Below are 9,326 nucleotides of genomic sequence, written 5' to 3' on the forward strand. Positions count from 1 at the left end.
TGTTGTTGTTGGGGGGAGGTGCTGTTGTTAGTGTTGTTGGGGGGGAGATGCTGTTGCTGGTGTTGTTGTTGGGGGGAGATGCTGTTGCTGGTGTTGTTGGGGGGGAGATGCTGTTGCTGGTGTTCTTGTTGGGGGGGAGATGCTGTTGCTGGTGTTGTTGTTGGGGGGGAGATGCTGTTGCTGGTGTTGTTGGGGGGGAGATGCTGTTGCTGGTATTGTTGTTGGTGTTGGGGGGAGATGCTGTTGCTGGTGTTGTTGTTGGGGGGGAGATGCTGTTGCTGGTGCTGTGGTTGGGGGGGAGTTGCTCTTGTTGGTGTTGTTGTTGTGGGGGAGATGCTCTTGTTGTTGTTGTGGGGGAGATGCTGTTACTGGTGTTGTTGTGGGGGAGATGCTGTTGTTGGTGTTGTTGTTGCAATGGAGATGCTGTTGCTGCTGTTGTTGGGGGGAGATGCTGTTGCTGGTGTTGTGGTTGGGGGGGAGATGCTGTTGCTGGTGTTGTTGTTGGGGGGGAGATGCTGTTGCTGGAGTTGTTGTTGGGGGGAGATGCTGTTGCCGGTGTTGTTTTTGGGGGGAGATGCTGTTGCTGGTGTTGTTGTTGGGGGGAGGTGCTGTTGTTGGTGTTGTTGTTGGGGGGGAGATGCTGTTGCTGGTGTTGTTGTTGGGGGGAGATGCTGTTGCTGGTGTTGTTGGGGGGGGAGATGCTGTTGCTGGTGTTGTTGTTGGGGGGAGGTGCTGTTGTTGGTGTTGTTGTTGGGGGGGAGATGCTGTTGCTGGTGTTGTTGTTGGGGGGGAGATGCTGTTGTTGGTGCTGTTGTTGCGTGGAGATGCTGTTGTTGGTGCTGTGGTTTGGGGGGAGATGCTGTTGCTGGTGTTGTTGTTGGGGGGGAGATGCTGTTGCTGCTGTTGTTGTTGGGTGGGAGATGCTGTTGCTGCTGTTGTTGTTGGGGGGAGATGCTCTTAGTGGTGTTTTTTCTGGGGGGAGATGCTGTTCCTGTTGTTGTTGGGAGGAGGTGTTGCGGTATCAGTCGGTGGTTGGAGGGACGTTGTGTGGATGTGACTCTGGGGTGATGTTGGGGTACAGTGGGGTGGCATTACGGAGTGACGGTGGTGGTGTAATGCTCGCGGCTGTTGTGGGGGTGGCACTGATGGGTGACACTGAGGGATGGTACTGAGCTGATATTGGGGGGACATTGGAGAGTGAAGTGGTGCGGAGATGTTGGGGTACCACTGATGTTTAACAGCACGGAGTGATGTGGGGGTGACGCTGCTGGGACACCCCCGAGTGACGCAGTGACATTGGGGTGATGTTGGGAAGTGACACTGGGGGGGCTTAGGAGAGGGATGCTGGGAACGTTACTGGGGGCACTGATTTGGGGTGAGGTGTGGATGGTGGGGTCGTGCTGGGAGTGATGTTGGAGAACCACTGAGGGGGAAATCGGGGCAACAGTGGGTGACATTTCGGGGTGACACTGTTGGGGCTGTGCTGGGAACCACACCAAGAGCTGTTGTGCGAGCAGGAGTTCCACTTGGGCTCCGTGTCCTGCGCTGGCCACGCAGATGCGGTGCAGCAATGGAACAAACCCTGCAGACCCTGGGGAGAAGCACAGCTGGAGAGAGGCAGCGGTGGGGGAGGGGCACAGTGCCCTTTGGGGCAGGGGACGCCCTGCTGGCACTGCCTGTCCCACCCCCTGCTGCCATGTTCTGCTCTCTGCTTTCCGGCGCTTTGCCGCCTCCCGGGGGTCATAAAGCGATGGGGCACTGTGGGACTGCTATGGGTCACATCGAGGGGAGATGTGGGGTGACACTGTTGGGGGGTGACACACAGCAGTGACATTGGGGGGTTACATTGGGGTGTCAGTGGGGGCTGAAGTCAAGGAGTGACACTGGGGTGATGCTGGAAGATGACGCTGTTGGGGGACATTGTTTGCTGTCACTGGGGTGGTGTTGGGGTATCACTGGGGGTGAGATCAGGGAGTCACACTGAGAGAAGACATGGAGGTGGGGGGGACGGTGGGGGTGGGAGACCAAGGGGTTGGGGTGTAGATGCTGTTCCTGGTGTTGGTTGGGGGGGAGATGCTGTTGCCGGTGTTGTTGTTGGGGGGAGATGCTGTTGCTGGTGTTGTTGTTGGGGGGGAGATGCTGTTGCCGGTGTTGTTGTTGGGGGGAGATGCTGTTGTTGTTGGGGTGGAGACACTGTTGCTGGTGCTGTTGTTGAGGGGAGATGCTGTTGCTGGTGGTGGTGGTGTTGGGGGGAGATGCTGTTACTGGTGTTGTTGTTGGGGGGAGATGCTGTTGCTGGTGTTGTTTTTGGGGGGAGATGCTGTTGCCGGTGTTGTTGTTGGGGGGAGATGCTGTTGCTGGTCTTGTTGTTGGGGGGGAGATGCTGTTGCTGGTGTTGTTGTTGGGGGGAGATGCTGTTGCTGGTGTTGTTGGGGGGGGAGATGCTGTTGCTGGTGTTGTTGTTGGGGGGGAGATGCTGTTGCCGCTGTTGTTGTTGTGGGGAGATGCTGTTGCTGGTGTTGTTGTTGGGTGGGAGATGCTGTTGCTGCTGTTGTTGTTGGGGGGGAGATGCTTTTGTTGGTGTTGTTGGGGTGGAGATGCTGTTGTTGGTGCTGTTGTTGGGTGGAGATGCTCTTGTTGGTGCTGTGGTTTGGGGGGAGATGCTGTTGCCGGTGTTGTTGTTGGGGGGGAGATGCTGTTGCTGCTGTTGTTGTTGAGGGGGAGATGCTGTTGCTGCTGTTGTTGTTGGGGGGAGATGCTCTTAGTGGTGTTTTTTCTGGGGGGAGATGCTGTTCCTGTTGTTGTTGGGAGGAGGTGTTGCGGTATCAGTCGGTGGTTGGAGGGACGTTGTGTGGATGTGACTCTGGGGTGATGTTGGGGTACAGTGGGGTGGCATTACGGAGTGACGGTGGTGGTGTAATGCTCGCGGCTGTTGTGGGGGTGGCACTGATGGGTGACACTGAGGGATGGTACTGAGCTGATATTGGGGGGACATTGGAGAGTGAAGTGGTGCGGAGACGTTGGGGTACCACTGATGTTTAACAGCACGGAGTGATGTGGGGGTGACGCTGCTGGGACACCCCCGAGTGACGCAGTGACATTGGGGTGATGTTGGGAAGTGACACTGGGGGGGCTTAGGAGAGGGATGCTGGGAACGTTACTGGGGGCATTGATTGGGGGTGGGGTGTGGATGGTGGGGTCGTGCAGGGAGTGATGTTGGAGAACCACTGAGGGGGAAATCGGGGTAACAGTGGGCGACGTTTCGGGGTGCCGCTGTGGGGCTGTGCTGGGAACCACACCAAGAGCTGTTGTGCGAGCAGGAGTTCCACTTGGGCTCCGTGTCCTGCGCTGGCCACGCAGATGCGGTGCAGCAATGGAACAAACCCTGCAGACCCTGGGGAGAAGCACAGCTGGAGAGAGGCAGCGGTGGGGGAGGGGCACAGTGCCCTTTGGGGCAGGGGACGCCCTGCTGGCACTGCCTGTCCCACCCCCCGCTGCCGGGTTCTGCTCTCTGCTTTCCGGCGCTTTGCCGCCTCCCGGGGGTCATAAAGTGGGGGACTCGAGGGGGACTGCGGTGTTCAAATGGAGGAGCGGCGCTGGGGGGAGGGGTGAGCACGACGAACCGGGGGGGCGATGTCAGGGGACGGCACTGGGAGCGGACGTGGGTGACGTTGGGGTCCAACAGAGTGGAATGACGGTGGGAAGGGGTGGGGGGCGTGGGAGGATCACTGCGGGGGCATTTCACGGTGCTGGGGGTGACACCACGGAGTGACACTGCGCAGTGACATCGGGTGTGCCTCCAGGAGTGACAGCGTTAGGGTGCCCCCCCGGTTTAACGTTGGGTGTCCCCGCGGTTTAACGTTGGGTGACGCTTTGGTGGTGACGGCGCGCAGGGGCAGTGACGCGGGGTCGATGTTGAGGTGCACCGCGTGTGACGCACTGGGGTGGGGTGGGGCTGTGTTCCGGGCCGTGACAGTGACCGTGCGGTGACGCTGCGGGGATTTCACCCGGAGCAGCGCGAGCGGATTTGGGGCGAAGGAATAACGGCGATGGGCGCCACGGAACCGACGGCAGCGGCACAGGAAGCGGCGGAACGGAAACGGCGGCGCACCGCGCGGTCACGTGCTCTGAGGGGCGGCGCTGGAGCCGCCCTCGTTGCAGTTCCGCGCTTTGGCCACGCGGTGGCAGCAGAGATCGCGGAGCGCGCCCCACAGCGCCCCCCACCGCCCCAAACGTTCCCTTTTTATCCCTTTTTCTTCTTTCCCTATTATTTGTTTTTTTCCTTATTATTTATTTTTTCCCCTTAGATTTCAGGTGAGGAACAAAAGAGGCAGTGACACTTGGCAGTACGCTCCCCCCATTGCCAGCAGTTCCCCCCCCGTTTCCAACAGTGCCCCCCCCGTTGCCAACAGTGCCCCCCCCCCGTTGCCAGCAGTGCCCCACTGTGGGAAGGACACTCGCGGCACGGTGGGACTCCGCAGGACACTCTCAGGTTGCTGCAGGGCTCCATAGGATGCGGCAGAAGGCGCCGGACGCCACAGGGCCCCGGGACCCCCCGGGACCCCCAGCAGCGGGGGCGGGGTGCAGTGCGTTCTGTTCGCTGCGGGTCCGCGTTCTGGGGCCGCAGCGCTCCTGGCTCAGCCCAGCAGCCGGCTGTACTCGGCCAACGCCGACGACTTCTTCACCCCATCCCAGATGCGAGCGGCGTAGTGGAACCTGTGGGCCCAGTCCAGCCCGGTGCCCTGCAGTTACACCGCTCTGCCCGAGGGCGCCTCGGTACGCTCCCGGCGTCCCCAGCAGCTCCTCCCCTCGACCCCCACCCCCCCATTTCCCCCCAGCTGCCCCCCAGTCTCACCAGTTGCCCCCCAGTCTCACCAGTTGCGCTCAGTCAGCAGAGTGTGGGAGAGCTGAGCGCGGGCGGCCGCCAGCACACGGCCCCGCAGCCGCGCCAGGAGGGTCCCGAAAGTGCCGTGGCCGCGGTACGGGGGGAGCAGCGGGAACAGGGGGCCCCCCCCGGGAGCTGCGACCCACACACGTGCACGTCAGTGGGGCAGTCCCCTCGGCACTGAGAAAGGGGAATGCCTCTGACCCGGGAGGGGCAGAAATTGGGGGGTGGTCCTCACCAGCACGAGGAGGAGCGTCCTCAGCCTCGGCCTCCATGGGGGGCAGCAGGAACAGATTGACCTCGGAGGGGAGGAAGCCCTCGGGGAGCCCCGGGAACAGCCCGCAGTCCAGCATGGACAGGGCCCCTGTGGGGGGCGGGAAGTGGGGGAGGGGTACGGAGCCGAGTGCACGGGGCTGGGGGCGCGGGGGGCACGCGTCTGTGCAGGCGGAGGTAAACCTGAGTGGGAGTGGGGCCCGGGTCCAGGAGCTGGGGGAGGGGGGGTCCCAGGTGTTCCTGTGCCCCCCAAATGACGGTGGGGTCTCCCAGGTGTTCCTGTGCCCCCCAAATGACGGTGGGGTCTCCCAGGGGCGGTGCCCCCCCCTCACCTTTGTACTTGAGGTGGGAATGTGCCATCAGTCGGTCCAGGACGCCGTGCATCTGCCGCAGGCGCCGCGGGCAGAAGGCCTCAGGGCGAGCCCGGTTCTGCACAAAAACTGGGGGGGGCGGGGGGGGTCACAGAGAGCATCCTATGGGGGCCGTGGTGTCGTGGGGGGGCCGTGGTGTCGTGGGGGGGCTGTCTCACCCAGGTGTGGGTAATACTCGGAGGGCTCCTCGGGGCCGGCGGCACCGCTGGGCTCATGGTTGGGGGACGGCGTCGAAGGTTTCACCATCTCGGCCGTCTGCAGGAACCTGGGGGTTGGGGTCGTGGGGCGGGGTGTGGGGTGGGGGTGGGGGGGCGGGGTGTGGGGTGTGGGACCTGGGACCTGGGGCAGCCGCCCCGTACCGGTAGAGGCCGAGGTCGGTGAACCAGTCCTGCACCAGCAGCACCACGTGGCACACGGTGAAGAGGAACGCAGCGATCTGCAATGACTGAGACCCCCCCCCACGGCTGAGACGCCCCCCCACGGCTGCGACCCCCCCCCCCACGGCTGTGACCCCCCCCCCCACGGCTGTGACCCCGCAGCGTCACCCTCACCTGCATCTCCACGTAGGTGTGGGGCAGGCTGTACTCGGGGGGCAGCTTGCGGTCGTTGTTGATGAGGTGGTCGAGGATGGAGGGGCTGAGGATGGGCTGTGGGGGGCACCGAGTGGGTCAGGGGGGGGGGTCCTGAGCTTTGGAGGGGATGGGGGAGGGGTGAGGTGTGTCCTGGGGGTGTTTTCAGGGCCCCCCCCCACCTGGGTGTCGAGGAAGACGACGCGCTCCTGCGTGATGAAGAAGTCGATGCCGCACGTCTGGCTTGCCACCGCGCTCCTTCAGCTCCGGGCTCTGCGGGCGGAACACGAAGGCCCTGGGGGGGGAATGGGCTGGGACCCCGCCCCAAATAACAGCCTTCCCCCCAGACAGCGGCCCCACACGGAGCCCCACAGATCCCTCAAGAGCCCCAGAGGTGCTCAGTGTCCCCTTCACGTGTCCCCAGTCCATCCCAGTGCCCCCCACACTGCTCCCAGTGCATTCCAGGGGCCTTTCCCTGCCCCCCCCCCCCCCTTATCCATTCCAGGGGCCTTTCCCTGCCCCCCCAACCCCCCCATCCAGTGCTCCCAGTACCGGGGGTCCTCCTCGGGCTGGTTGGCCGCCAGCAGTGACATGAGGGTGGATTTCCCGGTGCCCTGCAGCCCCAGCACCCCCCACCACCAGCACGTCGGTCTGGTCCAGCAGGAACTGTGGGGGGGGGGGGACACAGGTGGGGGTCAGTGGGACCCAGTGGGGTCTCCGTGGGGTCCCGGGAGGGGGAGCGCTGTACCTCAATGGCGCTGTCGCACCAGTTCATCTGCTCGTCCACCAGTTTGATGCTGGTCTTCATCTTCTCAGGGGCCGCCAGCCGAGCCTGACCCGCCACGGCTGGGAAGGATCCGAGGGAACTTCGGGCGTCTGCACGGCCCCATCCGCAGCCCCCCCCCCCAATCCGCAGCCCCCCCCCCATCCGCAGCCCCCCCTCCCCCATCCGCAGCCCCCCGGCTCCGAAGGTAAGAGCCGGACTGTAGCCCCGCCCCCACGCCTTAGCTCCGCCCACAACCCGTTTCTAGGCCACGCCCACTCCACGAGGTCACACCCCAACCACGATCCCCTCCATGGAGGGGATCTCCCCACCCACCTTCCGGACCCCTCGCCGACCCCCGCCCCTCGCAGCCCCTCCCCGGATTAGTCCCGCCCCTCCAAAGCTCCTCCCCATCCGTTAGCCCCCGCCCCTTGAACACTCCCCCTGATTTAGCCCCGCCCCTTCAACCCCTCCCCCCGCGCTGCGCCCCGCCCACTCACGGTCCATGGCCCCGGGGGGGGGCAGCCCCCTCCCGTGCAGTTGGTACACGGGCTGTGTGGGCCGGGGTCCCTCCCGCTCCCGGGGCGGAGCTACCGCCGCCCCATCCCCCGCCGCGGCCCCGGCCCCGCCGCGCCCCTCCTCCCCCCGCGCTTTCATCAGCACGATGGGCGGGGCCGGGCCGGGAGGGGGGAGGGGCGGGGCCCGCCGCCGCCGCCGCCACCGCCTTTGCCTGCAGAAAGAGAGGGGCGGGGCCGTGAGCCTGGCCACGCCCCCCCGTGTCCCCGCCCCCCTCTGTCCTCCGCCACTCACGCGCTCCGCCGGGGGCTTGGCCAGGATGATGGGCGTCTTCGGCAGCGCCGCGCCCGGCTCCTCCCCGCCGCCGTCCTGGGGGCACAGGGACAGCGCTGGCCACGCCCCCCCGCCGCACGGCCCCTCCCCCCCCGTGTCGATCAGCGCTAACCCCGCCCCTGTCACGTGCCTCTCCCTCGGCCCGAGCCGCGGCGCCCCGCTCCTCCCCCTCCCCCTCCCCCTCCCCCTCCCCCCCCCGCCCCGTACCCGTCGGTCTCCGCCGCCGTCCGCTTCTTTCTCCCGCGGCCACCGCCGCCGCCCGCCCGGGGCGGGGCTCTGCCCGGAGTCCGACATGGCGGCTGCGTCCTCCCGTTCCCCTCCGCCGCCGCCGCCTCCCGCCCCTCCCGAGCCCGGCGGTTACCGCCGCAACCGAGCGGCGCTACGGCGCGTGCGCGGCCGCGCGGGGGAGGGCGGGGGGAGGAGGAAGGCTGGCGCACGCGCGCTTTTTGAGGCGGGCGGGGGCGGGGCGAGGGGCGGGGGGCGGGGCGAGGGGCGGATCCGCGCGTGCGCGGCGCCGGCGGAGGGGTGGGAGTTAAAGGGGCCGCCGCCATGGAGCTGGGCGGGGGGGATGGAGTTGGGGGCCGAGGTGGAGGTGCAGGAGGGGACCCCCGAGGAACCGCCCGCTCACGTTGGTGAGGGGGGGGGAGGGGGGGGTTGGGGGCGGGGAGTGCCGCGGGTGTGGCTGGGAGGAGGGGGGGCGGGGCGGGGGAATTCGGGGTCCCGGGGGTCCGTGCGATGACGGGACGTGCTTCGGGGGAGGGCGGGGGGAAAGGGGTCTGGGGTGGGGCGGTGCAAAGGGGGGGAGGGAGGGGCCGGGGCCGGGGGGGGGGGGAGGGACCGGGGCCGGGGGGGGGGGGTACGCCCCCCACCCTCCTCGCGGGGGTAGGGGGCGGCTCCTCGGGGCAGTTCGGGCTCATGTGCCGACCGGGGGGATCCCGGGAGGGGCTCCGGGGGTCTCCTGCGCCCCGTTTTAGGCCCCTCCCCCCCAAACTTCTCCTCCCCCGTAGGAGAACGCCCGGAACTGCCTCAGCCTCGAGGCCCTCCCCGACTCCAGCACCGATGACGACGACGACGCCGTGGGGGGGGCCGTCCCCCTCCCTCCCCTCTCCCTCCGTGCCCCCCCCTGCCCCCCCCCCGCCCTCCTCGCCCCCCCCCCGCCCCCCCGGCCTCGCTGCACGCTGTGCGGGAAGCACTTCAGCCGCCCCGGCCGCCTGGCCCGGCACCACGCGTGGCACGCGCGGCACCGCCGCCACCACCGCCCCCCCCCCCCCCAGCAGCACCCGGCCGAGGAGCACGGGGCCTGGCAGCTCTTCCTGCTGCTCGAGGAGGTCGGCGCGGAGCAGGAGGAGCCGCGGGCGGCCGAGGACCTGCAGCCCCTGCTCGACCTGCAGCCGGAGCCGGACCTGCAGCCCGTGGTCAATCTGCGCCTGGTGGTCAACCTGCAGCCCACGGGGGACCTGCAGCCCACGGGGGACCTGCAGCCCATGGTCCTGGAGGACCTGCAGCCCATGGTCCTGGAAGACCTGCAGTCCATGGTCCTGGAGGACCTACAGCCTTCGGTGCTGGAGGACCTACAGCCCATGGTGGTGGAGGACCTACAGCCCATGGTGATGGAG

General features: G+C 66.6%; 1 protein-coding gene across 1 annotated transcript; it reads right to left on the bottom strand.

Annotated features, from left to right (window-relative positions):
• Positions 1–4,631: 4,631 nt before the first annotated feature.
• Positions 4,632–8,011, bottom strand: SMG9 (SMG9 nonsense mediated mRNA decay factor). The gene is given in 16 exon segments (XM_065732238.1): positions 4,632–4,716; positions 4,876–5,020; positions 5,124–5,249; positions 5,491–5,598; positions 5,688–5,794; positions 5,889–5,974; positions 6,081–6,176; positions 6,281–6,343; positions 6,345–6,393; positions 6,651–6,730; positions 6,732–6,764; positions 6,847–6,944; positions 7,362–7,552; positions 7,554–7,591; positions 7,672–7,746; positions 7,918–8,011. Coding segments are annotated over 16 exon segments (1,461 nt in total). The 5' UTR covers positions 8,005–8,011; the 3' UTR covers positions 4,632–4,637.
• Between the last annotated feature and the right edge of the window lie 1,315 nt (positions 8,012–9,326).

The sequence above is a fragment of the Cyrtonyx montezumae genome, unplaced genomic scaffold, assembly GCF_038088225.1.
Source record: "Cyrtonyx montezumae isolate F1298 unplaced genomic scaffold, pur_monq_1.0 scaffold_150, whole genome shotgun sequence".
Classification (NCBI taxonomy): Eukaryota; Metazoa; Chordata; class Aves; order Galliformes; family Odontophoridae; genus Cyrtonyx; species Cyrtonyx montezumae.